Below are 20,813 nucleotides of genomic sequence, written 5' to 3'. Positions count from 1 at the left end.
AGGTTTAGGAAATGGAGAGATGGTATGGGGCACAAGGGTTTAAGGGTAAATGCAGATAAAACAAAAGTGATGATATCTAGGATTGGTGGCGGTACTGTCAAAGACAAGGGAGAGTGGCCATGTGCAGTTTACCACAAGGGCGTGGGAAGTAATTCCATCTTGTGCGGTGTGTGTGATAAATGGGTGCATAAGAGATGTAGTGGTATCAGAGGTAGACTGCGAGATAATGCTGATTTTATGCATACGGCGTGTCGGGGTGAGCGGGTGGAGATTGTCAGCCGTGAAAGGATTGAACTTGCTGGTGAATCTCTTGAGTGTGTGGAAGAGTTTTGTTATTTGGGAGACATGTTGTGTGCTGGAGGTGGGGCTAGAGTGGCTAGGGTGAGAAGTGGTTGGAAGAAGTTCAGGGAGCTCTTGCCTCTCCTGACATTGAGAGGACTCTCCCTACGTGCTAAGGGGTTTTTGTATGCAGCATGTGTTAGGAGTGTAATGCTGTATGGTAGTAAGACCTGGGCAGTGAAGGAGGAAGATATTCGCCAGCTCAGACGTACAGAAATGACAATGATTAGGTGGATGTGCAATGCGTCCCTGCGTCCAAGGCCTGGAGGGGCTGGGTTTACGATGGAAGAGTTGAGAGGTAAGATGGGACTGGAGTGTATTGGTGTTGTGATGAGGAGAGGTAGCTTGAGATGGTTTGGACATGTGGAGAGGATGGGGGATGATAATTGGGTGAGGAAGGTGAGAAGTGTTAATATTGGGGGTAGGGTTATGAGGGGTAGACCGAGAAAGACATGGGACGAGGTCATTAAGTGTGACCTCAGGGTTAAGGCACTGAACAAGGAGGCTGCAATGGATCGTGCAGCATGGAGAGCCGCCATAAGGTGACAAAGGCCGACACATGCAAGCATGTTGGAGCCTTTAAAAACGAAACGAATAATAATAATAATAATAATGATTATCTGTTATCACCAGACGCCTTAATCCCGTAAGGGGAGGCCACAAACACATCGCCTCCATGTCGACCTGTTCCCTGCCATTTCACTGTCCTGCTTCCACATTACACCCCCTCTCTCATATACCTCTCCACTCCATCCCTCCATCTCATCCTTGGCATCCCTCTCCCTCTCGCCCCCTCCACCTCACTCACATACACTCTCTTCATCAGTCTCTCCCTCTCCATCCTCTCCATATGGCCAAACCACCTCAGTGCATTTCTCCTAACGCTTTCTATCACATCCAAGTCCACACCACAATGCTCCTTCACTTCCTCATTTGTCAGTCTGTCTCTCCATGTGACTCCACATGCTCCTCTCAAATAACTCATTTCCACTGCTCACACCGTTGACTTATGTCCCTCCAACAAGGTCTAAGCTTCACTTCCATACGTTAGAGTTGGTATCACAATACTGTCATGCAGCAATTTCTTTACCTTCATGCTCACTTCCTTGTTTCTTATCACTGCTTTCAAAGAACCAGCAACCTTTCTTCCTTGTTGTACCCTTTCAAGCTCTTCACCCTTTAAACTTCCATCCTTATTCACCACACTACCCAAGTACTTAAATGCACTCACATTTTCCATCTCCTCCTCATACAGCCTCACTGCACATTCAGCGGCTTAGTTTCTCTCAAAGATCATAATTTTACTCTTCCCTACATTCACCTTTAGATTCCGTTTCTTACACACTCTTCCAAACTCCTTCACCAAGCCTTGCAGCTCTCCTTCGTCTTCACATAATAACACAGAATCATTTGCAAACAACAAACAGGGAGTTTCCAAACACTGCCCTCTTTCAGTAGGGCCACTCCAACATCCACTGCCCTACCTTGTATCTCTTTTATAACCCCATCCATATACAGATTGAACAACCATGGAGACATGACACATCCCTGTTTCAATTCAAACTTCAAACAGAAAAATTCATTCAATTCACTGCCCACATGCACTGCACCCTTAGCGCCCTCATACATACTCTTCACTGCCTTCAACAACTTCCCATCTACTCCAAATATTTTTAATACTTTCCATAATCCTTGTCTATCCACCCTGTCATATGCTTTCTCCAAATCATGAAGGCCGCATACAACTTCTTTCCCTTCTCTAGAAACTTTGCCACTAAAGACCTACGAATGAATATCTGATCTACACAACCTCTTCTCTTCCTAAAACCTCCCTTTTCTTCTTCAACTAATTCCTCTGTTATTTCCCTAACTCTGTCAAAAAGCATCCTACCATATACTTTTCCCATTTTCACTAAGAAGACAAATGCCCCTATGATTACCACACACTTCTTTTTCCTCTTTTCCTTTGTAGAGGGGAATAATTATACTGTACCTGACTTCCAATCCTTCAGGACTCTACCTTCCTCCCGGCCGATCTGCACATCTTCCACATCCATTCTACTACTATCTCTCCCCCATGCTTCAGCATTTCACCACACACTCCATCAATTCCTGGGGCTTTCCCCATTTGACTTTCTTCGTTGCTTCCACATCTTCCATCCTAGTGCTTTCTTCCTCACCTCTCACATCCCTCTTTCTCCCAGCCATTCCCCAGCCACTTATACTCGCATTATTTTCATATTCTATGTTCAACAATTCTTTAAAGCATTCTCTCCATCTACTCACTCTTTCTCCCCTCTTTACCAGCAATCTACCATTTTCATCTTTCACTCCTCGGCAAACTTCTTCATCACCCTGTCTAACTCCCTTTACCTCTTTCCAGAACATTTTCTTACATTCCCACCACTTTACACTCAAATTCCTCATCCACTCACTTTTTACTCTTTCTTATTAATCTTTTCACCTCTCTCTTCCTCTCTACATATAACTCTCTCTTCCGTCTCTCAACTTCCTCCACACTCCTGATTCTCATCCACAGACTATATGCTTTCTTTTTTTGTGCCACTACGTTTTTCACCTCTTCATTCCACCATGCTGTTCCTTGAACCCTCTTTCACCTTCTCTTCACCCTGCACACCACCTCACGTGCTGCACAGATTTCTTCTGTGAATATCTTGCACACACCTTCCACGTCCCTCATTTGCTTCAAATCAAATTTACCCAATCACTCCTCTACTTCTCTTTTATATTCTGCCTTTTTTTTCCATCATCTTGCAACCTTTCTACCCTCCTTGTATGAGCTACTTCCTCCTGTCCCGCCTTTCTTCTATTCCTCCAGTTCATTTGAACCTTGACTTTCACTGCCACCAAGTGGTGGTCAGAAAGTCCACTTCCCGAACCTCTGTATACTCTTGCATCCATTACACGCCTTCTCATTCTATCATCCACACACACATTATCAGTTACTGTCTTCCATTCATTCAGTTCATCACCCACCCATCTCATCACTCGTCATGTATACCTGTGGATCATTTTGTATCTAAAGAAGGTATTGGCTATCACCAACCCCCTCCCAGCAAAAATGTCCACTAGAGCACTGCCATTATCATTCACTTCTGCAGGCAGACCCCACTCACCAACTATTCCACCCACCTTCACATTCCATGTTTTTCCACTCTTATCTCCAATCAAAAACACTATCATTCCTTTCAAACTTTTCCACGATTGCTTCCTCGTTTGTCCAGAACTCTTCTTTCAGTCTACTTGCACAATCTTGCAATGGTGCATACACACACACACAATCCCCCACATTTGTAGTCCAACTTTCTTTCTTGCCCATACAATCCTTGAGCCAACTGATCCATACTCTCATATATTCTCCTTCCATCACTTGCACACAACAATACACACTCCTGCTTTTGCACTCTCATTCTCACCCACTCCTGTACATATCCCCCATCCATAACCCCATTCTCTCACACTCTCACCTCCCCATTTAGTCTCGGTTGTTCCACATACATCCACTTGTGCACTCTCAAGCACCTGAACAATCTCTCACTCTTTCACCTCATTATTCCCACCCCTCACATTCAATGTTGCAATCCATACCATGTCCTCTGTTCGGTCCTTAGTCGTCACGTGTTGGTCAGTCCAGGTCCGAGGCTTCTTGTTCGTATTTTTAGTTAGTTGTTTTCCTGGGAGGGGCACTAACCCTCCGCCAACCAGCTAACTGTCACGTAGGAAACACGTGTTGGTTGGTTATAAAGTTACCGCCCAGTGCTGTCAATGATTTCCTGGTTTACAGGAAATTGTTTCACCTGCCACTCATTGTAGAGCTACCCTAAAACAGTGTACCGTTAACTAAGTGGGTGGATGAAGGGTGCCCCCACCTACCACAATAATAATAATAATAATAATAATAATAATAATAATAATAACAATAATAATAATATAATAATAATAATAATAATAATAATAATAACAATAATAATAATAATAATGATAATTATAATAATAATAAAAATAATAATAATAATTATAATAATAATAATAATAATCACAATCATAATAACAACAACAACAACAATAATAATAATGTGACCCGCAACATTAGCAGCAGTTTGTCCATCTTGAAACAAAACAACCATGACATAATGAAATCTGATGTATTGTATCTCTGGTCCTCCTCCCTCACCTGCCTCCCCCCCCCCCCCTCCGTATGCCGCTGTCAGGTTTCCTACCTGAATCAAAGCAATGTGAGTTGTCGGGACACTCGCAGAGGTCGCCAGTGTATCCTGGGTTACAGTCACACTTGTTGCAGCCACACAAGCCATGGCCACTGCACTCGTTGCCGTCACCCGACAGGCATCTGCGTCGGTTGCAGTTGCAGTATTTCCCGTGGATGAACTACAGGAGGAGTGTGGTGAGGCTCGGGTCAGCAGTGAGATCCTTGGCAAGTAATTTTGTAAACTTTCTAAGGGAATCATCTGTCATAAAATACATGCTATCATTTGTACGTAATGTCCACTGAGGAGAAGGGAAGGAGGATTCTCTGGCAGCCAAAAAAGCTCCCTGGATTCGCTCCTGATTTATGGAGAGTAAGTAGATGAACGGGAGAACTATACCCACATGCGAAAATGATTTGGTACTGAGCAGATTAACAGTTTTGGCCCGACCTGGACTTCCTTCAAGACCCTTTTCATATGTGAAAAGGACCCTGGTGGGACCGAAACTGTTGCATTTCATGATAAATAACACATCTGTTTGAACATTCCACGCCACTGTAATATCAAAATACCTGGGGAAAGGCAATTTGAAAAGTACGGGGCCGTATTGTTGTTGACTTTGAAGATTGCTAGTACTTCTTCCTCATCGATTTATTCTCCATATTACACACTCATAATCCTCAATCGTGGTGTTCATGCAAATTAGGCTGATGAAAAAAAAAAAAAAAAGAAAGAGAGATAAAAGAAAGTGGAATACGCAATACAAATTGCTAAGAAAGAAATGTTACAGTTTCCTATGCCAGCAAGAATACAGTCTATGGTGTGGAAAGAGTCTGAGAAAAAAAAAATTAGAACAGTGGGAATAAGCTTGAAAAGGGAAGTTTTCGATGAGTCAGTTGAAGTTGAGAACTCACCTGGCGGTCATAACAGTCACAGACGCCACAGCTGCAGCGTCCCAAGCCGGAACACTCACGTGTGGAGTTGGGAGCCCGACACAGGGTCAAGTCCTGCTCACTGCCACGAGAACAGATAAAAGAGAGAGTTTAATTATAATCCTGTGTGAGAGAAGTTTACACAACGAAATTTACCTGCGTTACAAGCGTTATAAGACGCTATGTATATGGTACAATGTGTCCTTAGTTTTTCTTCGTCGTAGCGAGAACATTACTCCAATACGCTGTCATTCATACTGATATTATCCTCATCTTTAGAAAAGACAATGTCCTCTTAGCATCAGTCTGATTTCATTAAGTACAATATATACAAGGTAAAGTCTCCACCCTGAAGGACAGAACGTGAGACTCTGAGGTCGAACAGGCTGAATTTGAGTCATCTCGGTTATTATACTAGCTGTGTGTTGCCACGCTAGGGTCAGGAGAAATAGTCTCGTATGATTCATGTAGTGTACAGAAAATTCTTCGTCATGCCATGATCTCTGGATTTACCACCACTTTGTAAGACTGATCTTTTCACCAGAAGGTATTAAGGTGTAAATTATTCTTTCGGCAGTGAATGGATTAACTTGCATTTCTTCTTGTCACATTTCTCTATTTACCTACCTCCTGAACTACGAGTACTTACCTTCCTTCAGACCGTACACCTCCTTCCCTACCTCTCTTCCTACCTACCTACTTCCCTCCCAACCTTCATGCCTACCTACCTCCCTACCTACCTCCTGAACTACTTATCCTCCTTCAGACCATGCACCTCCCCGCCTACCTCTCTTCCTACCTGCCTACTTCCCTCTCAACCTTCATGCCTGTCTACCTCCCTACCTATCTCCCTTACTTACCTTCCTTCCTGTCAGCCTACCTACCTGACTCCATACCTACCTTCCTGCCTATTTATATAATTATATTCTTGCTTAAGCGCCTCCCTAAGTTAGTATTCCCCTGCCGACCTCCTCCCCTTCCTACCTACCTACCTGCCTACCTATCTCCCTGCCTACCCCCCTCCCTACCTACCTACCTGTCCCCTCTACCTAATTAACTAGTGAGACACAGGCGCGTGTTTGAAGTTTTGTTTTTTTATTTGTTCGTTTCTAGTGGGTTGTACCGACATTGTGATAAAGACATAAATTACTGCATTGTGAAGGCCCTTTCCACTGCTACTAGTTTATGCCAATACGCCAGTATATAAAGACGTCACTTGTCACTAGACCATGTTGCTCTGAACCTGCCACTCTGACGAGGGCACACTGTCATGTGGAGATTTTATTCGACACCTCAATCATCAAAATAGATCCATAATTGCGACCTCTGGAGCACAGACAAACAAACGGACACAATTTTTAATTCTGGCTCAGCCGCGTCGAGGGTCACTGACTTCGCCTTTGGAAGAAGTCAATTTCTTTACACCCGCCGTAAAATTTTCATTGTCTATAATATGGCTTGACACGCTCGAACTGGCTTGATTCGGCTCGTGTCAGCTCGAACTGTCTTGGCCTTTACTGACTACTTGCAAAATATCAGAATGATATGTGAACTCTATGTATGTAAAAATAAATTTACGGTGGTAATATTTTTACCTTACTCCTATAATATTAGACATGGAAACTTGACGGGATTATGGTGGGTTCGTTCGTTTCGTTCGTTTAAAGTTTTCTGCACCTACAGTGAAGGCCGGGCCATACTTTGGCCCGGTCAGTGGGATCTGGACTGACTTAAAAAATAGTAAGGGGGAAGACAGGGCCTGGGGACTGCCTAGCACACTCACGCCCTCTCTTCTGGCTGGCTTTTATTATTATGGTGGGATTCGGACAGCATTTTATACACAACAAATTTCAGGGTCAAGAAAGTTTCCACATTTCTATGCTAGAAAATTTTATTAGGGCTTAATGGCGCCCTATTTCCCATTATAAGTGAAAAAATTCAATTAATAAAAGGTGGAATTATATATATATATATATATATATATATATATATATATGCAGTATATCTCATCTCACCAGCCGTTTGAGTGTCCACTGCATGACCGGCCTATCCTGACCGAAGTGGGGACGATACAGTTAATGTATCTCCACCAAGTGGCTTAGGCTGTCTAGTAGAGATTGTATGTAGGGTGAGAAGTGCTTGTAATTGTATCTGTTGTGTTGGAGTGGCTTTCGATGTGTGTGTAGTCTGTGAACAAAGTGTAATCGGCCAGCGCAAGCCGACTGTGTGCAAGCATACTTTACAGTATGCGACACTGATTCAACCACAGCACCCCTTGTGTCTGTCAATGCAGTACGTGGCCCGAAGAACGCTCCCAAAGTTTATTATCCTGGCGGGGTGCTAACCCTCGTTCTTCAGTGTACGAAAACGCACACTTTACCACTGAAGCTCATAATATACTGTACAGTATATATATATATATATATATATATATATATATATATATATATATATATATATATATATATATATATATATATACTGTAGCCGTGTGTGTGTGTGTGTGTGTTCTTACCTAATTGTTCTTAACTAATTGTATCTTTACAGGAATGAGTCAAGCTCGTCCTGTCCCGTGTCTTAAACCATATTTATCGTACATATCCTTAAAATTGTGAATTGTTTTGGCACACACTATTTCATTCTGTAGTGCATTCCACTGATCAATTGCTCTAGTTGGGAAACTAAATTTCCTTAAGTCTTTATCACCTCTCTTCTTATGCAGTTTTTTGTAGTGTCCTCTTGCTGATGTTTCCCCATAGGTTAAGTAATCATTTATGTCTATTTTCTCCTTCCCTGATATGCATTTATATAACATAATCATGTCACCTCTTTTCCTTCTCTCCTGTAGTGTTGGTAGATTCAGTTTATTTAGTCTTTCTTCGTAGCTTAGATCCCTTAAGCTTGGTACCCATCTTGTAGCGTCCCTTTGAACTTTTTCAATCTTGTCTATGTGTTTTTTGAGATGAGGACTCCAGACTACTGATGCATACTCCAAGGTTGGTCTGATGAATGATGTTATTATCTTTCATAGCATGTCTTTATTTATCTGTGTCAATGCTATTCTCATATTTGCAAGCAGTGTATACATGTTCCGTACCTTCTCACTGATGTGCTCTGCCGGAGATAGTCTGCTATTGATAAACATACCTAGGTCCTTCTTTCTTTGTGATGTGTGTAGGGTTTTATTTCCTAACGTATAATCCCAATCAGGTCTTGTTCCACTTTTACCAAACTTGATTACATGACACATGTCCACATTTAATTCCATTTGCCATGTATTACTCCATTCATGAAGTTTATTTAATTCTTCTTGTAGCTCTTTACAAGAGTCTATGTTAGTAATTCTCCTTTGTATTTTTGCATCATTTGCAAACATATTTAAATAGCTTTCATTTCCAGTGTTATTGTCTATATCATTTATATGCACTAAAAAGATGATTGGTGCCAGCACTGAGCCCTGTAGTACTCTAGTCACTTCTTTCCATGATGAGTAATTTCCCCTTAGTACTGTTCTCATTTCTCTTCTTATGAGAAAATCTTGCATCCAACAATACAGTTTGCCTCGAATTCCTCCTTGATGGTACAGTTTCCATAAAAGTCTTTGGTGTGGTACTGTGTCAAATGCTTTCTTGAAATCTAAATAGATGCTGTCCACCCATCCTTCTCTTTCCTGTAATGTGTCTGTTACTCTGTCATAGTAGCTCAACAAATTAGTAACACATGATTTTCCTTTTCTGAAGCCAAGCTGTCTTTCTGTTATCATACTGTGTTCTTCTAGATGGTTTACCCAAGCTTTTCTTATAACCTTTTCTAAGACCTTGCTTACAACACTGGTTAGTGATACTTGGCGGTAGTTGAGTGGATTTTGTTTATTCCCTTTCTTGAATAAGGGAACAATGTTTGCTTTCTTCCAAATATCAGGTAGTTTACCTTGACTCAAGGATTTCTTGAAAATTAAAAATAATGGTTTACTTAACTCCTTTGCACATTCACGTAGTACCCAACATGAAATTTCATTCAGGACCATTTGCTTTTCCTTTGTCTAATTTACTTAACTCCTCCTGTATTATTTTTTCTGATGTTTGTATACCTGGTAGTATGTGTGGACATGCATGTTCCACATAATCCCTCTCAAAATTTTTTTCCTCTGTAAAAACTGATTGGAATTTCTTGTTTAGTGCTTCACAAATATCCTTCTCTTGTGTATAGGCGATTCCCTAGTCCGTAATGGATTGTATTTTATCTTTTACTTTAGTTTTGCTTCTGATGTAGCTGTAAAATAGCTTTGGTTGATCTCTACTTTTATTTATGATATCCTCCTCAAACTGTTTTTGGGCTTCCCTCCTTATTCTTATATAATCGTTTCTTGCCTGTTTGTAATTATTATGTGCCCTTTCACTATTGTATCTTCTGTATCTATTCCACAACAAATCTTTTTTTTCTTTTGATTTTTTACTTTCTGTATTGAACCATTTCTTTATTTTCTTTTCTGCTTCTTTGTGCTTTGGGATGTACTTCTGGACTCCTATTTCATAAAGTTCACAGAATTTTTTATATACAGCATTTAAATCTTGTCCTCTAAGCTCCTTTCCCCAATCAGTTTCTAAGAAGTACTTCTTTAGGTCATGATAGTTTCCCTTTTTATAGTTTAGGCTCTTTTAGTAACTTTCATTGTTGTTAACTCTGTCATAAGCTATCCTGAAGTTGCAATTTAGTACTGCATGGTCACTTTTGCCGAATGGAGGGTGGTATATTAAATTGTCAATATTGTTTGCTTGCCTAGTAAATATGAGATCTAACATTGAGGATACATCGAGTCCTCTTTTTCTGGTGCTTTCCCTTACATGTTGCGTTAGGAAAAACTCTTACACGATATCCAGGAGCTTTTGATCCCAACAGCTTTCTTGGCTTATTATATCTAGAGTATTCCAATTTATATTTATATTAAAATCTCCAGTTAGTAAAATTTTCCGATTTCTCTTCCATTTTATGTAGTAATGATCTTAAACTCTGAATTGTATTCTCTGCCAGATCCTCATACGCGTCTCTTTCCCATGTGTTTGACTTGGGTGGCATGTACAAATTGGCTACAATTACTTTCCCTTCAGTTGTACTGATCTCTACTCCAATCAGTTCTACTTGTGAGAGTATATCTAATTCTATTTCTTTGACTTTTAGATTTTTCTCAGTTAATATTATAATTCTTCTTTTTCTTAAGTTCCTATCTCTTCTCCATATGTTGTATTCCTCTAAGTTTAGGATGTCATTCGATATCCTTGGCGTTAATTTTGTTTCAGTTAGGCATATTATATGTGGTTCATTTTCTCTGACATAATCATTCATCCCTAATAATTTAGATACCATTCCATCCACATTTGAGTACATCAACTTAATCATCTTGTTTATATACTTGTCATGATTTGGTTATACTACCTTCCTCCATTTTATTCCCTCCTGTTTATGTACCACTTTCGTACCTGCAATCCAATTGCCTAGTAAAAAAATGTATTCTTCTCCTCCTCTGATCATCCCTCATTTTTTGTTTTTGCTTCCTCCCTCTTCTCTTTCAGCAATTCCAGTTCCTCTTGTGTTAGGCATCTTTTTATCCATACATTTTTGAACTCCACTTTTTCCATAAGATTCTTTGCATTTTTTAGTATCTCCTCCACAGTGTTTACACTCTGGAAGGTTACCTTTAAGGGTCTTGATTTGCTTCTCTCGTATTTCCCAAACCTTTTGTGTTCCTCTATGTCTTTACTACAGATTTCCTCTGATACTTCTTTCAATATGCTCATTACATTTTCCATCTCCTTTTTGTCTCTTGAGATCTTGTTTTATACTTCTTCCTCTTCTATACCAGTGATTACTATAGATTTGTTAATATCTACTGAATCTCTGACTTAGGATTGTTTTGGATTATTCTTTTCACTTCCTTTTTAATGCATTTTTCTTCCACCTTTGTTTCTAAGTCTTTCTTTACTTTCACCATTTCAGCATAAGTGGTTACCACATCATTTTTGTAGCTTTGCACAGCTTCATTCACCTGTTATCTTCTCCTCAATGTCACTGCTCTGGTCCATCAAACTGCTTACTTGCCTGATTGTCTCTGTATCATTTTTGAACTCTTCCATAATACTCTTGTGGTTGACTACTGTACTTGCCATTTCACTAATTTTTCTCCTAGGTGAACCCAGTTCTACTGTCAGCTCACCTATGGTTATGTCTTTATTGTTGAATTCCTTTCCTAATTTTTCTATTTCTTCCTTTTGCAAGTGCATCTGTTTCTTAATTTCATCAATCTCATTTTGAAAAGCTGTCTCAAGCCTGTGTACTCGTTCAACCAGTTTGTTGTGAATCTCCATTTCAACCAGTTCTCGGTAGAAATCATCGTCCTGTGTGTGTGTGTGTGTGTGTGTGTGTGTGTGTTTTGGGCAACCGAAACTACACATTCAAATCGCACCAAAATTGGCACAGAAATCGCAAAAAATTCGCTGATGTGAAAAAACTTGGTCCCATCATGATTGAAAAACTTTTACTATATTTAATGAGCGATCACATTCATTCATTCATTCATTGCCAGACGCCATGTATCCCAAACGGGGTGGCCAAGGGCTTAGAGTTAATTGTTTTACAGGGAGGGGCACTAATCCTCCACCAACCCACTTGACACGTAGGGATGCCAACAGCATCTGGTGTTCCCAGGCGGTCACCCATCCAAGTACTAACCAGACCCAACGTTTCTTAACTTCGCTGATCGCACGGGAAGCGGTGTACTCAACGTGGTATGGCCGTTGGCATGAGCGATCACATTTTGACCAAAAAAACGCCAGTTCTGGCACCCGGCATAGGATCTCTGTAGAATTTTTTGCCCACAGGTAGAACTAAAGTGTTTCAGACTTGTGTTCGGACAATTTGGGTTCCATTCCTGAAGCTGCAAATAACACGATCAATTGGTTAGCTGCAAAAAATCCCAGTGACAACGTTACACTAGAACAGCACATTAATGCGAGAGCCCTCTGCAAGAGGAAGAGCGAGGGGCCCAAAGGGCCCACGAGCACTTGTTGCTTTTTTATAGAGTAAGTTTTGTAGTATAGATTTAAAATGCACAATTTTCTTAAGTGCTCTATAGCCTAACTTTTATGACCAACGTTATACGTTATTGTCTGTGTATACTGTAATTTCTTTATATATCATTAGTATTTCATTATTTAGCATGGAGAATATTCATAAGATGCCATTTTATTATACTTTAAATTTAGGAAAATAATAACAAATAAAAAACAGCTACATGGATTAAATTTGTGAGGATATTCCCTTATACCCTGATAACGTTGGTGATGCTGAACAAAAATGACTACCCAGTTATCATGGGATTTGACTGCATATTTACTCCATGGAGGAAAACATATCTTCATATATATATATATAGTACCCTTGCGTCCAACACGCATTAGTCCAGCACGATTCGGGTCCAGCACAGAGAGCAATTAATTAGTATTATTTAATACGATTTAATTACTGCAACACGAGTGTGTTAGCATAACATGCACAGAACTCCGAGAAGTGGGCGAAATCCGCAGAGTTCACTCTAGGACGATCACCCCCGGTTCAACACAGTCATACTGGACATTCCCATGATGATGATAGCCAATGAAAAACTTCTGATCAAGTAGCCTTCCCTGCCCGCTATCGTGACGTGATCGTGATGCCACCCAATTAAAAACGCTTCTGGTGTCACGTGATGTTTTGTTTACATTTCTCCCGCCACAGTGCCACTCAGTCGCATAATTGCATTGGAAGGTGCTTTTTTCTTGCTGCATTTTCTGCCCTTGTTACTGCATTTTACCCTGCTCACGATGCCTAGGAAGCCTTCTGAGAACCCCAAGAAGCATCGGCACCTCCCTCAGGCCACCAAGCTAGAAAGCATCGAGAGGAAGAAGAAAGGGGAGAGGAAAGTTGACATTGCCAAGGCCTTCGACATGGATGAAGCCAACGTGATCATAATAAAAAACTTAAGACAAGATCCTGGCAGCCGAAGGCTATCACACGGCACTTCATACCAGGTTTGCTGAGGATACGATGGTAAATCGGAACGGTAACGTGGTAAAATTGCCGACGATACCACGGGCATTTGGAATTCATCTGGATGGATTCCTGCCGAGCATACGGGGAAAACAGTGTGACCAAAACCCAGGCGACTCGACAGAGAATGTATCGTACTACAGCATTGAACATTTAGCCTGACATTGAATACATATTAATATTTTAGAATAAAAATCAATCGTTTTGAAACCCTTCTCATCGGCGTGCGTACCAGTTTATAAACAAAGTTGCTTCTCCTTATTCTCTACCAAGTCAGCGACAGCGATCACTTTCCACAGTCACGAGACGGGGCTCTGGCAACAGTGTGAGAAGCATGCACTTTGCCGAGGATTACAGGGCTAGGACAGGCAGAAGCAGGACCTTCCATGGCTTTGGACGAAGATAGTGATTCTGAGTGTGATTTCGAAGGATTTATGAGGGAGGTTTGATTTCGAAGGATTTATGAGGGAGGTTGAGGAGGAGCAACAGCCATTACCTGCTAGTGACACCAGCAGCCATCCTCCGGGGACCCAGTAGGACTAACTACAGCCTTGGATACCACCTTCCATTCCCAGCAAGCCCACCAACACTATCCTAAAAGGTTAGTTATCATTCATAGCACAGTACCATTTATTATAATTTCAATAGTACCAATATATGTATAGGTATATGGTAGGTATTTAGGGTGACTTTTCCGAGGGTTGCTGACATAATTCATTTTTCCCTATAAGCTCTATTGTTAGTCCAACACGTTTTTGGTCCAACACGTGACCCATGCATGACAATATTACCGTGCTGGACGCGAGGGTACTGTATATATATATATAAAAAATATATATATATATATATATATATATATATATATATATATATAACATATATATATATAGATATATATATATATTATATAAATATATATATATATATATATATATATATATATATATATATATATATATATATATAACATATATATATAACATATATTATATAACATATATTATATAAATATATATATATATATATATATATATATATATATAGATATATAGATATATATATATATATATATATATATATATATATATATATATATATATATATATATATATATATATATATATATATATATATATATAATTCAGGGAAAAAGCTGATTTGTCAGGGCAGATCTTTCTGATGGTGTACTGATAGGCCTACATGTACACTCCACCCTCCGTTTCCTGGACTAAAAGGGGAGGGGGGGGGACCAGTCTGGGAACCCCAAAAGTCCGGGAATCCCAGAAGTACGGCCCCAGATACCATTCCCTCAACTTTTGCCATACTTTGTTCGAATTCTTCAATATTGTCCGGCAAATATACCAATATTCTGGGGCATTCTGAAATGTGGGCTACCTATACCAGCATAACTAACATATACAGTACATAAAATATTAACATTGACAAAATAACAATAATAATAACATTGACACAATGGCCGTGTTTTGCCAGCTACAACCCTAAGAATAGTTGGTTTGACAGTTGTTGATAGAATGTGGAGGATATGATAGATGAAGATCAGAAAGCTGTGGAAAAAGAGAAATGTGAACAAGGAATGGAACACCACAAGGTGAACCAACCACCCATCAGCTGACCTAGATACAAACACGCAATCATCGACTCTTAATCTTGGACCGAATCGGCAAATTTAATTGGAAAATATTTTAATCTTTATCACCATATAGGTCTGCACACCTAATTATCAGAAATCTAGTCAAAAATTTGTGCTTATTTTAACCCGCAGCGTCCCATCGATGTTCTTTAACGTCCACACGTTTTGTCACTCCCAATCCCGTCGACGTACATAAACGCGAATCAATTGCAAGGTCCCTAATTTGCACAATTTTCAATTTTCGTGAGTGATTTTTGGTATGTATACACATGACACCTTCCTCTACAAGATGCCAGGCAGGGACAATGCCTTACCCAGCATGACCTCTTCCCCCCCCCTGCATGCCATTGTCTCAGCAATTCACCTGTTATCAGTGACCTGGCCAGTAAAGCCATGTCATGCCACGGTACGAAATTCAGGGCCAGAGTGATTCCCCAATCAATGACAATGTGAAGGACAAACTTTACATAGCATTAGAGGAAGAAACGGTCAGAAATGATGATCAAGTAATGTGGCAAAAAAAGGTCAGGTATGGTGATGAGTTAGTGAGTGAAACAATGCTTATAATGTCTATATTACTGCTTGAAAACCAATATACTCTCATACTACATATAAATTCGTACCAAGTAAATAAATAAATACCGTTTATGAGTGGTGTGAAATAGTTATCCTCCCATAGAACTCGTTTTCTTTGGTGCCAGCCTGTTAGAAAACCCAGTAAGATAAGGAGGTACTCCTACCTGTATCGTGTATTTTAAACCTCAGGTGAGCGATTTCTCTATGAATTTTTTATGTTTCTCACCAAAAGCGGAGGTTTGAGCCAAAAAAAAAAAAAAAAAAATTTCCAAAAATGGTCGGGATTTGGGGGAGTCAATGGTGGAAAAGTGGTCGGGATGGGGCAGGTTAATTATTGATAGAAAATCAGGATTCAGAGCGAAAATATCTTACAGTTGGCAGAAGTGTTTTGCCTCTAACCTAAGAACTCGCCTTAACAGACTTTTGTTTTGAATAAATATCAATTTACAATGCAGGTACATTATTTGTACTCAAAATGAATATGCAAAATAGAAGTCTGTCAAGGCGTGCTGACGATCTAAAGGGGAAATACCTACTAACATTGGTGTATTTTAGCTCTGAAACTTAATATTTAAATTAATTTATCTGCTAACATTGGTGTATTTTAGCTCTGAAACCTAATTTTTAATAAAGTTATATCAATTATAATTTTTTAAAGAGGATTTCAGATAATTAGGTGTGTATGAGCCTCTGTACCGAAAAAAATCAAAACATTTCCCAATGAAAAGTGCCGATTCGGTATTTAGTCACACCAAATCAAGTGAGCTGAGTAAGTCAGAATGGTTACCATTGACTTTTGTCGGTAAGAAAATATTTTTTTAATTACTTAGGAGTTTTATTGTGTCCAAGCCTTGCTTAAATTTTACTGCGTTATGCAATAAATTACTTATAGTGCCATTTGAGAAAGGTAGGAGGCAAACGTGATATTCCCACGAGTTAGGAACTGGTGGGATGAAGTAGGATGGTGGCCAAGATGCTTTTCATGTATGAAAATACCTTCTTGTGTGTGTTACATATGGCCTTTATCGAGTCTAAACCTTGCTAAAATTATACTGTGTTGTGCAGCAGACTATTTATAGTTTTATATGAAAGAATTTTGGCTGGACTTTTGTGAGAATCCTGAATATGTATGCCCATATGTCAGGCATTTGATAAAATTGCCTGGCCTAACCCCATGTCTGTGAAATCCGAAATCTGGGAATTCGGGGTACAGGAAATAGAGGGTTGAGTGTACTTTAAAGGGAACTATAGGTAAAGCTATTTTAATCCTCACATTATTAAAAAGGTATTTTCCTTAATGTGTGGGGATAACCTGAATTCATTTGATTCGGCTGGTTCTGACACACATTCATCACTATCTGTTTTCATGTTAATACAAGTCTGAAAATGACATTTTAAGCAGACTCACTTAAAAGCCGCCTTCGGCGGCCTCCGTTCGATATCATGTCAATTTCTATTTTCAGTCAAAAGGTAACAGAAATTTGAAATACGCATTCCGTGAGCGGGCCGTAGCAAGGAATTTTCCCATATCGTACCCTGCTGGGACACTCGTTGAGGAGAGAGACAGGGGGGGCGGGCAGATAGTAGTGTTTGCTATTATACTAAATTATGCTATAGCATTATAGCATTACAGAATACAGTTTTAGGAGTATAAGGAGGGAGGAAGGAGAGGCGAGAGATTGTTAATACAACAAACACGTCACTCTTCTTTCTTCTGTCATGTTGGCAATTTCAGCGCCGGACCAAGGACGAATCCATCCCCGCCACTAAAAGCAAATACTAAATTTGAAGCAAAAGGCTAGAAATGAGTCATAACTCGGGAACCGGTGGCCTGATTGGACTGGAAATTGTTTTATTCTTCAAGTTGGAGCATTTTTTACGGTAACTAGCTCTAACAAAAACTGCGGTATGTTGCGTCATTTTTGCTGTGTTATGGTAACAAACATACATACAGAAATCAGGTCACATTCATTCATTCATTGCCAGACGCCATGTATCCCAAACGGGGTGCCAAGGGCTTGGAGTTAATTGTTTTACAGGGAGGGGCACTAATCCTCCACCAACCCCACTTGACACGTAGGAAGAACGTTATGCCAACAGCATCTGGTGTTCCCAGGCGGTCACCCATCCAAGTACTAAACAGACCCAACGTTGCTTAACTTCGCTGATCGGACAGGAAGCGGTGTACTTAACGTGGTATGGCCTTTAAAAAAAATTTCTCATATAAAATATGTATATGTATATACGTGGTAGGTGGAAGCGCTCACCATCCACTCAATGCAGTGCTACTTTGGGTGTCTGCCCTTTCCTTTCTTTCTTCCCTCCTCTTCTGTCTTTCTTTCCTTCATGCTTTCCTCTTCCTTCTGCCTATGAGTGACTTTACACTTCCTCGTCTGTCTTTCTTTCCTTCAACCTTTCCTCTTCCTTCTACTCGATAGGTGACTCTACACTGAGTGACAAGCCAAATGGTTTCCTGTACACCAGGAAACCATTTACTACGCTGAGTGGTAACCATATAACCAAATTATAGCGTCTAGTGGTTAAGTGGGTAATTAAGGCTCTCCAATCGGATTGAGCCTGTGTAGGTTTATATCCAAGAGGTGGCTGGGGTTTATTGCTCATGTAATGCCACTCAGAGATGAGTGAGGCTGGTCATTTTCATCTTAAATGTCAGGATCAACTTGTCTAGCCCCGAGCTTCTAAGCTCCTCATAGGACGGCATAGGATTGGATGATGGATCTCTCTCTCTCTCTCTCTCTCTCTCTCTCTCCCTCTCTCTCTCTCTCTCTCTCTCTCTCTCTCTCTCTATATATATATATATATATATATATATATATATATATATATATATTTATGTATATGTATAGAGGAAGTGCAGGAGGCAGTAAAGGAGATGAAAACAAGGAAAGCCGCAGGTATGGATGGGTGTGCTGTGGAATGTTTGAAAGGTGGTGGAGCGACTATTGTTGACTGGTTAGTAAGATTGAATGTGTTTTGTGAGAGGTATGGTGCCAGTTGACTGGGCAAGTGCTTGTGTGGTCCCACTCTATAAAGGTAAAGGTGATAAGTATGAATGTACTAGCTTTAGGAGTATAAGTCTGTCGAGTGCTGTATTTAAGGTGTATGGCAGAATGTTAATTAACAGAGTTAGAGAGGGTACAGTGGGAATGATTGGTGATGCGCAGTATGGCTTTAGAAGAGGATGCGTGGATCAGGTGTTTGCTATGAGACATGTGTGTGAAAAGTACTGAGCAAAAGGTAAGGATGTGTTTTGGGTGTTCATGGATTTAGAGAAAGCGTATGAAAGAACTGATAGGGAGGCTTTGTGGACTGTTTTAAGATTGTATGGACTTGATGGTAGGTTACTAAAAGGGGTGAAAAGTTTTTACGTAAATAGTAGAGCGTGCGTAAGAATGATAAATACTGTGAGTGATTGGTTTCCTGTGAGAGTGAGGCTGCGACAGGGATGTGCGATGTCGCCTTGGTTGTTTAATATTTATATGGATGGTGTTGTAAGGGAGGTGAATGCAAGAGTGTTAGGTGGAGGTCTGAGTCTGGTGAATGTTGATGGTAGAGAGTCGAATCTGAAGCAGCTGCAGTTTGCGGATGATACTGCACTGGTGGCTGATTCAGAGAAGAGATTGAGACAGTTGGTAGAGGAGTTTGGAAGGGTGTGTGAAAGGAGGAAATTGAAAGTAAATGAGAATAAGAGTAAAGTGATGAAGTGTGCGAGGTTGGTAGATGGTAGGAGGATGAATATAGTTTTGAATAGTGAGCTGCATGAGGAGATAGAATGTTTTAAGTTTTTAGGGTTACACGTTGCTATGGATGGAAGAATAGATGCAGAAGTGAAGTTTTGAATGAATGCAGTAGGAAAGGTGCTGGGAGGAATGAAAAAATAGTTTAGATGTCGTTCGCTTAGAATGGATGTAAAGAGAAGGCTGTATGAGGGTGTTGTGGTACCGACTGCGTTATATGGGGCTGAAAACATGGAATATGGGTGTAGCAGAGAGGAAAAGTTTGAATGTAATGAAGATGAGGTGTCTGAGGACGGGGGCAGGAGGCGTATGGATCAAGTAATGAAGTGCGAAGGAGAACTGGAGTTGTGCGGAAGATGGCCGATCGAGTTGAGCAGAGGGTGTTGCGATGGTTTGGGCATATGGAGAGAATGGATGATGAGTGTTTGGTGAAAAAGTTAACTAGATCTGATGTGAGAGGTGCAGTGCTGAGAGGAAGACCACGAATAGGATCGATGGACGGTGTGAAGAGAGCGGTGGATCCGAGAGGGATGTCTGTTGAGCAAGGAAGAGTGACTGTGCATGAGAGAAATGACTGGAGAGAAATTGTGAATGAATAAATGGTGACACAGCCATGGGGGGATATTCTCCAGCATTTGGTCTGATCAGCTGATCAGGTCAGATGCAGGTAAGGGAATGGGTCCATTATGATGTGGTAGGGGTAAACCAGCTCTGCTGTCAGGCCCTGCTGCAGATGTCAGTGATTGTACTGCGCAGTTGACCCTCGTGCAGTGTGATGCGGTGAGGATCTGTCCCTTCTCCCCTTGGGGCTAACACGCAAATGAATGTGTTTGAGTAGAGTAAATTGGGAGTTTGTCGTCCTGTCTCGGCTACCTCCCTTTCCTTGGGAGAAACAGCCTATATATATATATATATATATATATATATATATATATATATATATATATATATATATATATATATATATATATTTATGTGCTCGCTTCTTAGCCTGCTCCCAAGGCCCAGTAGTCCTCCTAAAAATCGTACTCCTCTACATGTATATATATACCTAGGCTGCTTTTCCCTAAAAAACGGTGGGTAGCCGAGACAGGACGACACACTCCCAATTTGCTCATCCACCACACACACACTTTTAATCGTACTTAGCCCCAAGGGGCGAAGGAACAGATCCTCACCACACCAAATGGCATGAGGGTCAACTGCTCAGTGAAATCAGTGACAGCCGCAGCAGGGCCCGACAACAGAG

The 20,813-nt window shown here is 40.4% G+C and overlaps 1 protein-coding gene, 1 non-coding gene and 1 pseudogene across 3 annotated transcripts in view; all 3 read right to left on the bottom strand.

Annotated features, from left to right (window-relative positions):
• The window catches only part of LOC145415692 (integrin beta pat-3-like), a 111,067-nt gene that overhangs the window by 19,538 nt on the left and 70,716 nt on the right, over positions 1–20,813 (bottom strand). For both annotated transcript variants that reach the window (XM_080284907.1, XM_080284908.1), the window contains exons 11-12: positions 5,480–5,579; positions 4,581–4,746 (exon numbers count right to left, since the gene is read on the bottom strand). In XM_080284907.1, the coding sequence (XP_080141033.1) occupies positions 4,581–4,746; positions 5,480–5,579 (266 nt within the window). The remainder of the gene's footprint in view (positions 1–4,580; positions 4,747–5,479; positions 5,580–20,813) is intronic.
• Positions 12,175–12,293, bottom strand: LOC145415834 (5S ribosomal RNA). Its single transcript, XR_013900141.1, has one exon. It is a non-coding gene; the product is annotated as a 5S ribosomal RNA (ribosomal RNA).
• LOC145415785 (5S ribosomal RNA) lies at positions 17,898–18,016 on the bottom strand (annotated as a pseudogene).

The sequence above is a fragment of the Coenobita brevimanus genome, chromosome 103, assembly GCF_032717465.1.
Source record: "Coenobita brevimanus isolate Jiangsu-jjx chromosome 103, ASM3271746v2, whole genome shotgun sequence".
NCBI lineage: Eukaryota > Metazoa > Arthropoda > Malacostraca > Decapoda > Coenobitidae > Coenobita > Coenobita brevimanus.
This window is presented reverse-complemented; position numbering and strand designations above follow the sequence as displayed.